Source organism: Pholis gunnellus (genome assembly GCF_910591455.1).
Source record: "Pholis gunnellus genome assembly, chromosome: 17".
Lineage (NCBI taxonomy): Eukaryota > Metazoa > Chordata > Actinopteri > Perciformes > Pholidae > Pholis > Pholis gunnellus.
In genome coordinates this window covers 13,173,920-13,192,503 of record NC_136544.1, presented here as the reverse complement: position 1 = coordinate 13,192,503, position 18,584 = coordinate 13,173,920, and the positions used below count along the sequence as shown (strand labels likewise).

The window sequence follows — 18,584 nt, the reverse complement described above, 5'->3', positions numbered from 1 at the left end:
TTTTTACAGTCATGTGGTGGCTCAGCTTTTCACCTGGAAGTCACACTGTGTTTGCACATTAATAATGACTTGATAAATCGTTTGATGGCTTTTTTTCTAAAAGAGGCTGCAGCTCTGCGCACTCGTGAACACTTCAAGGATTATATCTAATGAAATCATTTTCATTCTAAATGTATTTAGCGGGAATAATGCTGCTGAAGAGCATCCTGCTGGCCCAGAGGTTTGAGAGGTTTTCGCAAGTCACCGAGTTGAGCCAGCTCTCTTAAAAAAAAAGGTTCAAATAATGAATAGTGCCGCACATAAGGACTGACAATAAAGAGGGAAGTGAATATGAAGGCAAGAATGAGAGGCCTCTTCAAAGTAAGAGAGGTGACCTTGCGAGTTGAACGATTTATGTGAATAATATCTCACCTCCAAAAGCAACTGAAAGGGTTTCTTTTGGCAGCTTCAATGCTGGTGGTTGTGAAACCGAACAGAGATAGACTTCAAGTGTGTGGGGGGCCCAACACTGTTTATCATAATTCAGGCAACCATTAAAATGAGCCTCTACCTGACGGTATGTCCTCTAGCTGAGTCCTGCCTCCGTCACTGTAGAGCATTCATATATGTGTCCTGAACGAACATTAAATCATCGCCCTGTCACTGCAGACGACGTCTTACTATGTGATCAGCCGGGCGAATTCTCACTCTCCCTGACTTATGAATGCTTTTATGAATGTCCAACCTTTTCGAGGGATTCTGCACTGATTCATGGCTGTAAAATGTCAAAACCTCGTCTTGGATGTCAGATAAAGTGAGCATTTGTATTCACAGCGGTAGGCCTGCAACACGTTTAATGTCCCTCAGTGTGGCGCTTCAAACAGGCTGATCGTTGACTCACACTTTGTTATTCTTTCGTGGCAAGTTGGACAGAGTTAGCAGTGGCATGGACTGAATTTGAATTTATTGTGACTATAACAATGTAATGTTGGAGAGGAAGTGGACGAGTCAAAGATAAAAAATACTAAAAGTTTTAGTGGAAAGTTATTTATTAGGTTATTAAGGCTATAATAGAATTTCCCTCCACAAATGTATTTCCAAATGTCCTACAGTCTTGTTTTTCTGTTCATGCAGACCAAAGCAACAGCCAATCACATGTCTGACACCCCCGTTTGTCTTGATTGAGACTATGATTTGTCTGTGAAATTGAAACAGTGAAAGAATATTAAAATAAAACTTTGGAAAAAGATAAATGAAAACTGCTGGAATAAAATAAAACTAACCTGCAATAAACTCTCTAGCAATCCAACAGTTCATAATAATGAAAAAAATGATTTGATTATTTCAACACGGTTGTATTGCATCCATTAATGTCTGTATTTATCTATTTGATTACAAACACACACTGGGTCTCCACATCAAACTTCCTTTACGTTTCTACCTGTAATCCTTCTCTTCCTCCAGATTGCTTCTTGGGTTATTCTTGGATTTGAACCACCACTGCTGGAAGTTTCCCCCGCTGTCACCATGAGCGCGTGCAGCAGGAAGGCCCTGACGTTGCTGAGCAGCGTCTTTGCAATCAGCGGCCTGGGGCTGTTGGGAGTGGCGGTCAGCACCGACTACTGGTTGTACCTGGAGGAGGGCGTCATTATGCCTCTGAACCAGAGCATCGACATCAAGACCTCGCTGCACTCCGGCCTCTGGAGAGTCTGCTTCCTGGCCGGTGAGTGACGAGTCTGGGGACGTGTGATTATCTTCTGTGATTGGACAAGTAATCGTGTGTTAAACAGTGTGGCGGCACAGATACATGCAATGCCGTTTAGAGTGGAATGATCTTTACTCAAGGATTCATTTCAACTGTGCAGCGTCTAAATATGGCAGCAGCAGTGAGATGATCCTGTCACACCAACACATCCTCACTGCATCAGCCAGCTTTAACATTCACACAGAATGACATTCACAATTACTCTGTGTGTGTGTGTGTGTGTGTGTGTGTGTGTGTGTGTGTGTGTGTGTGTGTGTGTGTGTGTGTGTGTGTGTGTGAAAGAGTAAGTGTGGAGTACAGCTGGCGTGAGAGAGAAGTGCAACAGAGAGATAGAAAGTGTGTTTGTATTTCTTCCTTTTTTCAATCACACACTGTAAAACAAGGTGCATTCAGTGTAAAATTAGTCCTGCAACATTACACACACACACACACACACACACACACACACACACACACCTACAAGTCTTCAGAGACAGATGTCATCTCATCGTGCCGCATAATTAGCTGGTGGATATCTCCAGCTAGTGTCTGTACGTGATGATGCTGAAGTGATTGTAATAACTGTGTAGCTGTCTTTGCAGGATACGATGTAACTCACATTTCAGAGAAAAAAAAGAAAAAAACGTTTTCAACAAATTTGAGGAAAACAGGGCATCAAGGTTTGAAGGAGAGAAATACAGGAAACACATATTACATCAAGGACGTGTTAATGATGCAGGATCCAGGACCCTGGAGGTCGACGCTTCACCTCCTGGTTTCTTATAGATCTGGGGTTCTCCGATTAACGATGGCTAGAACCTGATCCACCACAAAGCCCCACACACTATGTGATGAAATAGTGTGGTACTACTTTAGCGTGCTTCCTGATTGTATATCTTTTTTCTACATTCCTTGTTTCTACCATACATTTTTGTAGGCCTCTCAGTACTCCATTCAGCACATAAAGGCTGCAGTTCCCAGGAGGTGGAGCTTCAGGCTGTGCACTGGTTTTTATTGCTTACAATGATTGGACAGGTTAGTTATTGAATCCTGTGTGCTATGATAAAGGTCTAAAATAAACTATAACACTGCATAAATCCATGTGTGCAGATATCTCTTTAATCACATTAAGGATATGTTTAAAAAAAAATATATATTATTAAAATATATTGGAGAAAAAAAACGACCTTATTTTGCTAAATCTATTGCGCACATCATAAATAATATTTCCCACATCTTCTATCTACATGATGCACGCTGTCCATGTTTGCTCACATGCAGAAAGTAATGCAGAATAAATTAGGCCAGATATATCGGGGGTAATACAGGGGTTATGTTGCCAGGCAACCCGTGGAGAGTCCAGGAAATGACTGGTCTCGACCAAGCACTTGACATTTTTACAACAGATTAATCAGTTGAGATATAACATGTGTAATAAATGAGCCTTAGAGACAGTTTTTACCCTCAGACAGAGCAAGGCTAGCTGTTTCCCCCCGTTTGCAGTCTTTATGCTAAGCTACGCTAACCTGCAACTGGCTTCAGTTGCAGATTAGAGAGCAGTGTCAATCTTCTAACTCAAGAAGGAAAAGAAGTGTAGTCCCCAAAATATTGAACCGTTTCCTTTAATGCATAAATAAAACATTTTTTTTGTATTTTGTTGACATCTTGAATTTTGTCTCTAATATAGACTTTTTACTTTTTACGTCTTCTTGAATCTGCCCTTAAATGACCCATCTCTTGCCTCTTTGGACTTCTTGTCTGCCAGTTTTGGGCATTTAGTTTTTTTTTCTCTCTCCTCGGGACTTTCACGTCCCCTCAGCTTCGCCTAAACTTTGTCTCAAGGTGTTTGTGTCCTTCCTTTTCAGGTGAAGAGTCTGGTCGCTGCTTCACCGTGGCCTTCGTCATGCCCGTGAACGTCCAGCTGACGTCAGAGTCCACAGTAAACGTGCTCAGTGAGTGACTTCAGGCTCAATAGCTCAAGGTGCCCCCTTGAGTTTGTTCACAGAAATAGGCCGGGGGTCTTTTCACGGCACACACTTGTGTAATAAGATTGTGCTTCAATCACTTGAACGCAGCCAGACAGAAGAGTCTGAGTCATCCGGACCCTCATGTTGTTGCTCCTCTCTGGAATACTTATTACATTTTCACAGACAATTCACCTCACTAGTCCTTCAGGGCGGCTCAGTGTAAAACCGTTAGAGAAGGATAAATCCACTCCAGCAAGTCAGTGTAATAATGGATATTGTACAAATCTGTCAAAAGAGCAGACGATAATTAAGTGTCTACATTTTATCTTTATTTCAAGATATGTACACACCCGTCTGTTTGGGGGTTTAAACAGCAGCCTTTTGTCCTCTCCTCAGAGATGATCCGCTCCGCCACCCCGTTCCCTCTGGTCAGCCTGTTCTTCATGTTCATCGGCTTCGTCCTCAACAACATTGGCCACGTCCGGCCTCACCGCTCCATCCTGGCGTTTGTGTCCGGGATCTTCTTCATCCTCTCGGGTACACTGATCTCCTCTCTCCTCTCGTCATGTTTCTGTCCTCCTCCCCTTCTTGGTTTTATCCAACCCAGATCTTTTTCTCTCCGTCTCTCAGGTCTGGCTCTGGTGGTGGGTCTGGTGCTGTACATCTCCAGTATAAATGATGAAATGCTGAACAGGCCCAAGAGCAGTGAGGCCTTTTTCACCTACAAGTACGGCTGGTCCTTTGCATTCGCTGCCATCTCTTTCCTGCTCACTGAGGTGAGCGACTGAACAAACGGCTTGTACAGATGTTTGGCACTGATGTGATCGTGGCATGAAATACAAAACAAACGCATGAGTCAAAGGCATGACATCGCTTAAGTCAGGACACCTTTTTGCACCGTTGTCCAAAGATGTTAAAAGTCACGCAAGACATGCAGCATGAATTGTAACAAACAAATCTTAAGTTATTTTCACACAAGTACACCTTAATATGACAAAGCATGACATTCTGTAGTGTAACTACAAGGAAAACTAAAAAACTGATTTAATGCACGAAGTTGCTTCTGATCATTTTTCTCTGCATCCAAAAATGTGCTCATGTCCTGGACTTTGTAGCTTCTGATACTAAAATTAAGTTTTCTCACAGGTAGAAAGAAAGAAGTGTTAACTTGTAGGCAGGCTTTGATACATGAGATAAGACAAAGGAGAGCACAAAGACCAAATACACCATGAAAGAATGGAGATAATGAAAACGACAGACAGGTGACAGCAGGGTTAACGAGACACAGTCGCATTTCAAAATTAAATCCCTTCAAATCACATTCATCAATCACACAGATGAGAAAACATAAATGAGCAGGAAGTGAAGTATCTGAAACCAGAGGCAAAGTTGATTCTACCTAAATACTCACTGGAAACAAGGCAAACATAACCTTTAAGGAGATGGAAGACAGAAGTGAGTGTTATAAGAATCATGGGGGTTTACTGCCTTCCAGTGGTCAGACATGAAACTGGAACAACTGTTACGTATTTAACACACGTAGTTTCAATATCAGTACTAATATATATTACTATTTATTATTAAAGTGGTGTAAGGTATAGAAATTACAACACTTTGGGTAATTACTTTGAAAATGACCAGACATTTTAATAACTGTTTTGTGCTGTAGAGACTTGTTTATTTTATATTGACAGCACTTCTGAGCTCATTATCCTTTTTTTTTCACCATATATTTGAAACAAGTTTTTTTTTTGCACGTGTCCTTCTGCACACCGCACAGAGCGCAGGCGTCATGTCCGTCTACCTGTTCATGGAGCGCTACTCAGCGGAGCAGATCTACCAGCCTCGCCACCCGAGCTTCTACCGCCCTCGCCTCAGCAACTGCTCCGACCACTCGGGCCAGTTCCTCCACCCGGAGGTCTGGTCGCGTGGGCGAAGTCCCTCCGACATCTCGAGCGAAGCGTCGCTCCAGATGAGCGCCGGCTACCCTGTTCTCCTCAAATGCCCCGGCTATGATCAGGTCTCCTCCTCGCCCTGCTGAGGGGGTCAGCAGAGGCCACCTCGAGATCACTACAGGCCAGGGTCACTGGATCTATTAGGGCCACAGGGCCTCGTGAGGAGAAGACACAACTTAGATATTTAACTGTGAGTTTGCTGTTTTTTTCAGGGAGATAAAAATGTGTGCAGCTCTGACTGTGGTGTAAGGACTTTGGAAATATCTCCATCTGAGCCGCATGTGGCTGTTTATAGGGTCTGATAGGCTTATTGGGAGTTCGTTGTGCTATCAGCACCTTCAGTCTGCAAGGTTTTAGGAAGAAAAACAATACATGGTGATGGTGTTATTCAAAAACAGTTTAAATCTGGTATATGTTAGATTACCTATTGAACTTCCTCTTAAAGAGGAAAAACAATGTTCTGTATTTTATCGGTGTGTTTTACCCTGCAGTGCCTCATCGCTGTTTTCCCTTTGTGGATATCTCTGCCTCCCTCATTCTGCGATAAATAAATGCTCCTTCTGCTTAAGAACATTCATGTCCTATGTCAGTATATTCATGTCTCATGTCACACAGGAAAGGACTCAATAAGTCCTGTCAACAAGCATCCGGCCTGCTGAAGTGTTGTTGCTTTGCATCTTATTGATGATGTCATCTTGACATAACAGTAAGACATGATGAAAATGTTAATTTCTCTTATTGGTTTTCTAGAGGGTTTTCTATAATATGTGCAGCTGTTGGACATTACAGTATATAAATATATTTAAATGAGAGGTGATGTAAAGATCTGTAAAATAAATGTCTTCACACAGTGATTCTACATGTATCCACTGGGAGGCAGTGTCTTTGTCTTTTTCTCTTTTGAGTGACAGTTTATCTTCAGCGGTCACAGTTTGTTTACAGCTCCTCTGGCAAAACAAGAACAATCTGAACACTGTGTGAGATTCTCCACAGTATTTACTGTCACACAGAACACATGTACGTATTCAAGTACTTTATATCTTCAGTTGATCCAGTGAGTTGGTGGTCAAGATGGATTTTACATTTATAATCTCTGTATAAATCAGACAGGCATTTCTTTTGTATTAAACACAAACGTTACTCTGTGAATATGGTGTTTTTGCAGGTATTAAGACACAAACACTGCCAGAACTATTTGTGGCACAGTTATTGAACCATAAGCACATTGTCTTCTTTACTCTAAAACACACATTTATGCAAATAAATACACACGGGTATCTACATTAGACACATCATTCACAACTAAAAGCCTGCGTGTGTTGTTTGCTCAACACATCAGTCATCAGTCAGCTGCACCCAGAATGCACCTGTGAAAAACCTGTAATCAATTAGATCACTTAATCAGAGCTTGAACAGGATTCAGGTTTGCTGTTTGGTGTGCGCAACAGTTCAGGCCAATGTTGGAGAGAGAGTTAGAGACAGTAATTGTGTCTGATACTCTTATGAGTATTGAGAATAAACACATTGTATTTGTGTTCATTGTCTATAGTAACAGCATACCACAAAGGAAAATGACAAAGACTTACAGTAGCTCATCAGTGTGCAGTTGTCCCGTGGAAAGAGCTATTTATTTGGTGTTTGTGTATACATGTGTGGTGCAAAAATACATTTTTAGTTTTTATATAGTTTTGAATTAAGTCTAAAAAAACCCTGTAAAGGTTCAAGGTGTAGACTGACTATGAGAAATCTGTGAGAGTTGACTTTTGATGGATCAAATCAGTTGGATCTCAGTTTTTATGTATATGCCTAAATGTGTTCTTTGTGTGTTTGCAATCCAGAGAATATCAATCGAACTGTCTGCTTTGTTGCAAATTAACTCTAGTAAATCTAAGTAGGAAATAAAACAGACAAACATTATTTCAGTATCTTCTTTCATTTTGGCTCTTATACAGTTAACTTTCTTGGCTTAAACAAAGGATATTTTATTTTGGTTGCAGTGACACATCTAATGTGTATAATCTAATGCAACAGTCCTGACATAACATCTATCGTTTACGAAGTCAAATGTTAGGTTCACTTCTAATTGTTGGAAAAGTGCAAATCAAATTACATGTTTAATTTTGAGGTCATATAGGATTGCATAAGATTGTACAAAATAAAGTGGAAAGTGTATTTATAGAAAAATGTGTTTTTGTGCTTCAGCAATTGAGAAAAACTGTAATTCTACGAGGCTTCCTTTACTCTAATCCTTCATGACTACATGTCTGTGGCTTGTATTCATAAATGTATATGTCTTCTAATATTATTATCATTATTATTGACTATGACTTGTTCAAAAATGTAAATGAAGAAAGAAAGAAACCAGTAGAAGGCGCTCTCTCCCCAGTCATTGTCCATATCTTCTCTCACAGTCTGTTTTCTCTCAGGGACTCAACATGTTGTCCTTTAACTCTCCTATTACAGCAATCTACCGTTTATTCTACCAGGCTGAATAAAACACTGTTGCTCTGCTTGACTGACGACGACATGTTATACATTCAGAGCGCTCACGAGAAATGTCTGTATAATTCATTAATGACAGTTAAAATATTATGCAAATAAGTAGGTCAAGACAAGCGTGAATAATAAATACACCATACATCTGCTGTCAGCTTTATGTATATTTTATATAGATACACGTAATGTACAACGTGACCGATAGCTTTTACAGAGAATATAAAAGTTTATGTAACTATAGAAGATAATATTCTGCCCTGACCACAAGGCTTTCATTTTATTTTACAATCACATAGAAAACTACTGGTGTTTATAGTTTTTGACACCGTCGTCATTGATATCATCATCATTACGTCGCTATAATCATCACCATTAACATCAAACATCATTTTCACTATAATCTTTATCATCATCATAAATACAACCGTCTTTCTCACTAGTCAGTCATGGCTTTTTAAACGGCATCGTCCCAGTTATCGGTCAATATCCTCCTCCTCATCATCATCGTGTTTTCTTATGATTATGTTTAAGGCTTTTTGTAAAGAAGACCCCAAACTTCAGCTGATGCAAAAGTCTGCCGGTAGGCTCAAACATGTTACACAGAGTGTGCATACTACAACAAAGAGACCAGAAAAAACCTATACATTATATATACACACACACACACACACACACACACACACACACACACACATACATAACTTAAACATACGTTGTTTAACATTTACAGGTAGTATTAAACCATTTCACAAATGAAAATAAATACAAAAATTATAGTTGGTTATTATTTATATGCTTTTTTTTTTTTTTTTTTTTAAAAGAGGAACACAAAAGCAAGCAAGGATTCTTTAGGATTACGAACCAAATGCAAACAGGATCACAACAATACATGGACCTTCACTGACATAGGCCATGGACGAGAGGAAAAAAAAGCTTAATTGGACTGGTACACCATTGGGCCATTGCACAGCCATAGATAAAACCTACCCAGTAGACTTTTTAAAGTTGAAATCCTTAAGATCCTCAGATTCTGACTCTATTTCTGGTCAGCATTCAATCTGCAATAGCCAATTTATGTACCCACATTTGTACAATACCTCTCTAAATATGACTTTTATTAATAATGGCGGGGTCCGCCATTCCGCTGCTGTGTCCACATTAACTAAAGGTTCACAGGGAAAACATGCATGCATGTGATCCAGCATTACTGTAATGAATTTTATCCTGTGGATATTAGCCATAGTTTACTGTTCACTCGCCTCCGATACCTTTTTAATTTTTTACAAAGGAGCAATGGAACAAGAAGGAGCAGCCACAGTGAATAGTTAGCTGCAGACGAACGGCAATCAGATTACAGTTACAATTATTGTCTTCTTCATTGGAACAATGTGAGTTGTTTGGCTGCACTGTAAACTGACACCTTAAGTGCTCTTCTGTTGCAAAGTGGCTTCTAAAGGTTTATTGTAGTATTACACCACACTTGCCATCTTTAATCACGGTTGTGTCACCAAATCAACCGGTACTGACATCTTAAGGATCACGACTTAAAGTCCGATAGGCAGGTAACATCTCAAGCCTCGGCAAAAGCTCCTTTTCTATGCAACTAAAATAAAAAAGTATGCACATTTTCTAAATTCTCTGCTCCACACAAATGAGTGAAATCAGCCCAGCTGACTCAAGACTGTAACGCGTCGTTAGGAACCTAAATGTAAGCCAGCACTGTTTTCCGAGGTTACTCTGAGCAGGGCTTCAGCCATGGCACCCGGAGAGAAGAATTCAGCACCAGAGGGAGATGACGACACGGTCCAGGTGAGCTTATGCTGCATCGATCTACTCACCACCTCCCAAATATGTCCATTTGTCTCCTCTTCCCGCCCTCCATCCTCACATTCTACTCCCTGTGTGGCCTGAACCAGACATCTGAACTCTGACTCTGAATTGGGACTTCTTCATAAAGCACAGTGGAGGGAGCGCTTGTATCACTTATGCACCCATAATGTAGATACTGTGTGCATTAATAGCATGCACACCACTGCATACACACACGCACGCACAAACATATTGGTCTATAATAACCCACATGCATGCATGTGCACCTGAAACATGGCAGTTGTGCTTTAGGGAGACGTAGAAACGTGTAATGACCATGAGAGGGAGAGGTAGGGGGTGCGTATGAGATGGAGGAGAAACAATCGGCCTGGTTGGTTGCTTGTGCGCTGCTCCGTGTAAGAGTCCACAGATCTGTCCCATCAGTAGTGTGTGATGTCTCCACGGCAAGTGCACATGACTTGTGGACAGTCCAGGAGAGAAACTGAGGTTTGTATTCGGGTTTAAAGTCTTTTTCGGGGGGTTTGACAGCCTTTTCTGTGGCGAAGCAGCTCCCTAGAGTGTGTAGTTTATGTGTCCATGAACGGAAGGAGAGAGAGAGAGATGGAGGAGCTGGAGGGTTGAGAAGACTCTCCCTCTTCACTTCTTGTTGGCGATGCGTCTCTTCCTGGTGGCCAGCATGTCGTAGAAGGGGTCTCTGCTAATGCTGGCCCTGTGGAGGAAGCCAATCAAAGCACAGTGATGAAATAAATAACAAGGCCACATGAGAGGAGGGTCTCCAGCATCTTTGATATGGAAATGTGGGCACATTTATACAAAACCCCTGCTTTAACTAGATCAAAAAAAAGAAAGTTTGTGCAGTGACCTAGTTTGGTTTCCATGGTTTCTGAAGAGGAGCCCTCCTTCTCCCAAGTTTCTTGGTACTTGGGTTTTGCTGGAACCTCCTCCAGAACTCGTAGTAAAACACACAATCACACACTTCCCCTCTCGCTATTCTGCAGGTTTAAAGGTCTGAAGGAGGGCGAACAAATGTGCTCAAGATTAGTGACTCTTCTGCGCTCTCTCGCTCCCCTCTTCTCTTCTAGAGCGATGGAAAGGCGAGCGCACAATGACAGCGAGTGAATCAGGAAGCCATTCAGGCTCTACTGAGGAGCCCAGTTTCACGGCTGCTCAATCCTGTTAGCACCAGCACAAAGCAAGAAGAGGCTCAACCCCCCACTGCGGATATCTCCGATTCCCTTTGCAACGCCACGTGCTGAAGAATGAATCCGTGTGTGATGACTATCCTGCTCTTTCCTACTGCTCATTGTCATCTTTGCACAACCCAATTCCATGAAACAAAAGCTCCACTGTAGAGTGAGCAAATCCAAGCAAAGCTGCTGTGTGACCAATGCAAAATAACAGTTCCTCCATTTCTGTCCTTAACAATATGTAAAACCCGATATATATACTTGAAAAAAAAAATACGTTCTCTCTCTTTTACTAACGTTTATTCATGAGCCCACTTACTCCATTGACCCAGTTGCACCGCCATCATCTGGGACTGTGTGTTTGTGATACAGCGTTGCCTCTGTGATCATCTCGACTTTAGAAGAGGTGGGAAATCCCCATTTCCATAAAACTCCTTTTATCTCCCCAGACCCAGAGTCCTCTTGGACCCCTCTGGTGAAGCACAAGCTTGTTAGCCTCCGTGGCTGCCAGTACGTCCAACCCAGTTTGGAGCTGCCTCTCCTGCATAGGTTTACTGGGTTTGCTGGCTCACCCGTGGGCTGCGCTAAGCAGTGACTAATCCCCATCATTTCCCCAGCGAATACTCTCGGAGAGTATGGAGAGAGGGAGGAGGGATTGCACTATATTACAGTATACAAGTGTTCTGCTGAGCAAACTCTCTTAGACGTTGCACCATCTTCTACGCAGGTGATTAGAGAGCAACATGTCGCTCACTGACAGGCAGCAAGGTTATTATTACTGAAGAGTAACAGTGTGTTTGGTATCTGACAGACAGAAACCACGCTTCTGCTGTCTGTTTTATTATCTAAATCAAATATTGTAATGACATACTCAATATAGATATAGGTGCTTTTAAAACTCACGTCAGTATATTTCCTGGGTCTTTTCTACATCAATATTTTTCTTATACTCCATGAGCCAGACTTTGTCCAAATCTACATTTTCCACAGGTTTATGTCCGCAGCTAATATATGTAATAACTTTCATTTAGGCTAAGACCTTTATTAAAGGAAAACAAATAGCTTTTGCTTTTATACAGAGCATGAGATGAAAAGATTGATACCCTGCTGTCTGTACGGTAAATATTACCCCACAGCAGGTTAGCTTAGGTTAGCTTAGCATATGGACTGGAACAAAATCTGCATACCAGCACCTCTAAAGCTCACTTATTAACACACCATGGTAAATAAACCCTCTCAGCTAACTCTCTGCAACATTTCAAACTTTGTTTTGCTTTACGCGTCCTTGCGATGAGTCTTACTTGATAGATTTAATCCACTCCTCTTTCTCTTCTGGCGTGGGAGCTGATATTCTGTACACCACGTGGTTTCCCTCAACAACACGCCCATCCGCCTCCGTCTTGCAGGCTTTGATCACCTGGCCCTTGTGATTGGGGTTATACAGCTCAAAACAGTTCTGGGGAGCGGAGAGAGAGAGAGCAGGGCATCAGTGATGTGCTACTGTGAGATTTGACTGCACACCTGACCAAGAAATGTACTTACAATGTACACGTCTAACAAACACGGTAACAGAGGAGAAAAGATACTTGACGTGTGATCTACTGGTGAGATCTCTATTGAGGCGACACTCACAGGTTTCCTTGGCTCCTCCACCTCCCTGATGCTGAGATTCTCCAGCGGGATGATCCCACGAGGCTCCTTGTCCTGAAGGAGAAACATGAGAGGAGGGAGGAAAAACAACTGAGTAAATACTAAGAGAGCAAGCAAACTAACAAAATATATAAATCAGAAAAGTAGCAAAGAGGCAGGAGGAAGAGAGCGGTGCATTTAAGACTCGTATGAAAAGAAGACGAGAAGGGAAGAAGCCGACAGAAAGGAAAAAGGAAAGAGGAACGTAGAGGTGTGAGGTCGGGTAAAGAGGATAAATGTTTTGCTAGCATGGAAATCAACCCCCTCCTCACTGCTCTTTAATGGAGCAGATAATGTGTGTGTGGAGGAGTCAGACCAGAGGACGGGACATAATGAGGGTGTCCTGAAGGATAATACCAGGCTAGAGAGAGAGAACAGTGCTGATGCAGCAGCTAGCAGGGACACGGAGGCAATGATAAAGATCTTCAACGACGCACATTTGAACTTATTTGTACAGAGAGCGACACGGACAGTCACACACACACACGGTGGAGAAAAGCATAAAGAAAGAAAATAGAGAGAATCTGTTATGGCCCTAAATTCTGAATCTTCCACCGAACTGGATTTGATACCAGACAGTATTAATGAAGCGTATTTTTCATCTGTAGACACACACAGAAAGCAGCAGGTGTGCTTGCAAAGAGGCACGTTACTGAGCAAAACATCATCTTAGTGCGACACTCACTGTTGTGTATTCAAAGTAGTAGAGGCAGTTGTCAGTCAGGATGAACCACCTTCTCTTCCAGGTTTTCACTCGGCCCCCTGACAGGAAGAGGAAGAGGAGACAGGAAGTCACACAAAGGCCAAAGTGACAGACTGGCTGTCTCCCATTGGGTCAAAGGGCGGGGATGTGACACTCATTAATGAAGCCGACCAACATCCACTCCGCTTTCTTATTCTTCTGTACGACTGTGGAAACATGACATGGATATTATGAAATAGTATTGTGTGGATATTTTGCTGCTACCTCAGCCCTTTAAGCCGGCTATAAATCAGGAAAAAAAGACCAAACGATGCATCCTAAATTATTGTTTCTACATGTTTGTGCATTAGTTCATTGCTGTAATTCAATTTCCTGTGTAAAAACAGGCTTCTTTTAATCACATGATCGTGTCATGTGGAAATTAGACACACATTTGTACTTAATTTACTTAATAACATTGAAGGTTTGTCTGATCTAAAGTGGTTTTACATCAATGTATGTGTATATATATATATATGTATATGTTCAACCCTGCACTGAAACTATACTAAATGTTTGTGTGCTTCTTTTGTTTTCAGGCTTTTCAAAAATAAATATTTCTCTCCATGTTTCAAACACAGTGTTTCAAGGTAATGCTGCTGTGGGCGGATGTTCAAATGCAATAACAAGAAAACTCACTTTCTGAAAAACGCAGGCAAGCCAGTTTGAAGAACAATGAGTAGTATGTGATTACAATCAACCACCACTATCTCTCCTCACGTCCAGCTTTGATAAATGATGACTTACGCAACTAATGAATTATTGCTGACTTTGCTTATTCATTTTTTAAAAAGGCCACAGGATAAAACCACACTGGCTCTCAGGAGAGGAGAGCAAACAGCACTTGATATGAACCTGACGTGGCACCTAAACCAACCCTGAAGGAGCACACATGCAGACATGTAAGCACACACACACACACACACACACACACACACACACACACACACACACACACACACACACACACACACACACACACACACACACACACACACACACACACACACACACACACACACACACACACACACACACCAACGCCCTGAGCAAACTCACCACCTTACGTGTTAACTTAACAAACTACATCCAAAAGAAGCAAAGAGAGAAAGAGAGCGAACGCAAACGTCCGGCACGTTAGTTTAAAGGCAGAATCCAGCCTCTGGCAGTGACTGCAGTGTTGGAGGAAATCACCACTTGCTGATACTGAGGAAGCTCTCCTGGTGGGAGACACATGCGCGTTGCGTGCATGCAGGCTATGAGAAAGACATTCAAATGCAAACCTGAGCTTAAACACACACACACACACACACACACACACACACACACACACACACACACACACACACACACACACACAATCACAAAACATGGATCACAAGTCAGGAAGACATGGAGAGCACAAGAACTTTCTGATCATTTCCTATGAGTGTGCTTTGACCTAACATTCCCGATTAGTTCCTCTCAATACTAACATCCCTAACAACACTTTCCACTGCAGCGTTTCCTTCCTGTTTGCACATGAGCCTATATGGGCCGCACATAATTATAAAAGCTCCGGGTTTCCGTTCATTTCAATAGACTCTGGCTATTGAATTAGCACGGCCAAATTTCCGCTCAAAACAGAGAGATTTTGCTAAAAAAAAAGAAAAAAGGCATTTATTCCTTCACATCCTCCGGGGTTTATTTTTAGAGAGTTAAATTAGAAATATTACAGCGAGAACTGGTGCGGGGAATGGCTCCAGGGAGGAACCGCACTAGAATGTAATCATGTTAGGTCTGTGAGCCACAATGGGGCTATTTACATTCGTAGTCACTAGTTTGATGAGACTAAAGAGACGTTACACAGAGTGAGAGGAATGTGCAGGTCAGAGCCAGGTGTGTGTGTGTGTGTGTGTGTGTGTGTGTGTGTGTGTGTGTGTGTGTGTGTGTGAACATAGTAATAAAACTGATCACCTGCAGTGCGTTTGCCCTTTAACCTTTGACAAGCAGTATCCAAGCTATTACACATTTTATGTTCAATAATAAATCAACCTCTTACAACGATTAAAAGTGTTGAAAAAAAAGGACTTCATGTTAATGTCTTTAATGTGTTGTGAGCTGCGGAGCGACGGAGCGAGGTCCAAATCAAAAACACGTGTAAACAAACAGGAAAAGAATGGTGAACGAATGTTGTAGAAACAAGACCAAAAACTGTTACCTCATTGAGAAAGCGTACAACCACATCCAATCCCTGGCACACAAACAGAAAACTGTGTTCCTTCCTTTAACTACATTAAGACGAAGACAATGCACATGCACATAAAACATGCCTTCACTATTTTTCACACACTGTGAAATGTTTTCTAGGAGAACCGATTGTGCCGTGAGAATGTGCACGCCTTATGCCTACTTTAGACAACACATATACCTGCTTTTTCTAGCCTCGTGTGATACGTTGAAGAGGAAATAAAACGTATGTAACCATGTTTTATTGATTGGTAGTGATCGGTGTAGAGTTCCAGTAAAACACCAAACCACATCTGGCTTTACGCGAGTTCATAACTAAAGTGAGTTTTACGCATCTGGACTTTAGTTTAACAGCATTGTTCTAACACATTAATGTTAATTCAGGTACATGTATGAATATTACACAAAAGTATGATGATCCGTTCCAGTTCATTGAGTCTAAAATGCGATACCTCACTCTCAAGCGAGAGAGCACGAGCGATATTAACCTCACCTCGTGTTCTCCCTCGGCTGTGAGAATAAGGCCGCAGTTGTCGTGAGGACAATAACCCAAATAAAGTCATCCGGGATGTCTTGCACTAACCTAATTTCAGCAGCCAGCCCTCTCTGTCTGGGTTGAAGAACGTGTGCGTCAGGTCGTTCCCATCATCCTCTGGGATCTTAAAGGGTTCGCTCTTGATGCTGTCGTATAGATTCTGGACGGAGGAAAGAGAGGAACATTATGAAACCGAAACACTTCCAGACACCTTCTGTCTCAAAACATTCAACCCAGCTTTCAGATTAACCGTGCGTTAAACAAGACATTGACGGATTCTATTTTAAAGTCGGAAGGTGAGAGACAATGATTCATTCCTCTTTGACTCGGGGAGCTTTTTCTACTTAAAAGAAGCCACGGGTGCTGTGGTAAAGATATCAACCTACACTATGTGGGTAGATGAACTTGCTTTTATGCGTTTTTCTTTGAGAGATTGTGAACGATCATTAGCATCAGTGTCTGGAGAGAAGATCTAATTCTGCTGAGCTGCAGCATCTCAATTAGTGAAGCGTGACTCTCTGCTTTGCTATAGAGGTTTACTTTTTTTCTGCGCGCACACACCACACTGGATACATTTGTCATACCTAACGAACTAATAAAGCCAAAGCTCTCACCCTGAGTAGCTCCTCCGGGAGGTCTCCTCCCTCATTGATCCCTCTGTTCATGGAGATGAAGCGCTCGACGGGGGGCTTGTCTCTGACGTTGGGATTGTGCAGGCTTGTGTTCAGCATAATGATGGCAAACGATAGGACATAGCAGGTGTCTGTGGAGGTAATTATACAAAGCGTGTCACTGGGAGACATAAGATACAGCACAAGCCCACGACTCTGTGTGTGTGTTGTGCTTGGAGTTCATGGATTAGTGTGAAAATTATTAAAACTATTGATCTTTTGTTACTCAGTCTTTCCTAAATTATTGATATCATATTAACATAACGACTATCTTGACAACATGCACTGGGTTATATTTAAATTTCAAACATTTTCATTGAAACGTGAAACCAAGAAGTGTATCAGTGAGCTTCACAGTGGAGTTATAATAAAGGCATTGAGACGACAGCACAAATGATTTGTGACGAATAAGACAGAAATCCATCAATAGATTTTCTCATCACAAAAATATACGTCTGTCTAATAAAAAGGGGAGTTTAATCAACACTCTGGGACACACAGACTCGTGGAGCCATCCAACGCCACATACAAACCCACCGCTCCTGTGAGTCCACATCATAACTCCTGCTAACCTCCACCTCATCCATCCACACACTAACTGCCCCAGTCAACATGCCCTGCACTGTAATTTACGACCCTGAGTGCACCGGCCCTGAGAGATGACCAATAACTAAGTCTGGGTGTGTCACCACTGCGCCACATCAATATTCATGACCTGAGCCGTCAACCTGCGTCCTCCTCGACACTCGCTCGGTTAACACAGGAGGAGCAGACGTAGCGCGAAGGGGGCCCGAGATGGCGCTAATGACCGCTATTGACCCGTGATCGATTTAATCCTCACTGCTGGAGACACAAATAGCGATCACACTGAGATCAGTGAGGAAGTTGAAAACGGATGAGTAAACAGACTGTTGGTCCATTTATGATTCTCTGAAAGCAGATATCTCTGTTGTCGGAAAGTGCTCATATTTTCCAGTGTTTTAGAACATATCTCCAGGCTTGTGGTCACATTTCAAAGATTTATGCAGCCCGAACAGGTCCAGATGTCTACTAGGGGAAGACAGACATTCAGAAACATTGATCTGAGACTGAGGTGGTCTGGCTGGCCCATATTATCTGTCCTGGACTGTCTAGTTGAGTCTGACTCATACGTCTGCTGCAGTGTGTGTGGGTTTGTGTGTGGTACCTGTGGACTGGAAGACTCCAGGATTGCATTGGCAGTACCTGGAGGCGAACGCCTCCATCATACGATCAATCTTCTGGGCTTCGCCAGGAAGTCTGAAGCTCCACAAAAACTGCCTACAACAGCAGGAACAGAGAGAGAGGGAGAAAATTGAATGACAGATCATGAAATATTGATGCCAATGTCTATTACAGTATGAGGATATTCACTGTAAATCACAAACCCAACTACATTACTAACATTAAGAAAGGGAGAGTCTAAAAGATCATGAATTAAAACAGTCTTTAAACTAAATGATTTGGCTAAAACATAAACAAAAACTCTCTTTATTGACTCTTAAACAGGACGCTGTCCTCAGAACAAGTACTGCCACGTTC

The 18,584-nt window shown here is 42.0% G+C and overlaps 2 protein-coding genes across 3 annotated transcripts in view; one reads left to right on the top strand and one right to left on the bottom strand.

Annotated features, from left to right (window-relative positions):
• Positions 1-1,506: 1,506 nt before the first annotated feature.
• On the top strand, positions 1,507-5,731 carry cacng5b (calcium channel, voltage-dependent, gamma subunit 5b; the record flags this gene model as incomplete). Of its 2 annotated transcripts, none has more annotated exons than XM_079178131.1 (5): positions 1,507-1,702; positions 3,589-3,675; positions 4,087-4,227; positions 4,321-4,466; positions 5,471-5,731. In XM_079178131.1, the coding sequence occupies 5 exons, from the start codon at positions 1,507-1,509 to the stop codon at positions 5,729-5,731; spliced, it is 831 nt and encodes a 276-aa protein (XP_079034257.1). The 2 variants fall into 2 exon arrangements, with proteins under 2 accessions (XP_079034257.1, XP_079034256.1); XM_079178130.1 differs by having other exon boundaries at positions 1,507-1,706; positions 3,566-3,675.
• Positions 5,732-8,298: 2,567 nt separating this feature from the next.
• Positions 8,299-18,584, bottom strand: part of cyth3b (cytohesin 3b) — a 30,719-nt gene continuing 20,433 nt past the window's right edge. The window contains exons 7-13 of the mRNA XM_079177701.1: positions 18,211-18,323; positions 16,968-17,116; positions 16,402-16,513; positions 13,533-13,609; positions 12,791-12,862; positions 12,460-12,614; positions 8,299-10,680 (exon numbers count right to left, since the gene is read on the bottom strand). Of these exons, the coding sequence (XP_079033827.1) occupies positions 10,608-10,680; positions 12,460-12,614; positions 12,791-12,862; positions 13,533-13,609; positions 16,402-16,513; positions 16,968-17,116; positions 18,211-18,323 (751 nt within the window). The 3' untranslated portion in view covers positions 8,299-10,607. The remainder of the gene's footprint in view (positions 10,681-12,459; positions 12,615-12,790; positions 12,863-13,532; positions 13,610-16,401; positions 16,514-16,967; positions 17,117-18,210; positions 18,324-18,584) is intronic.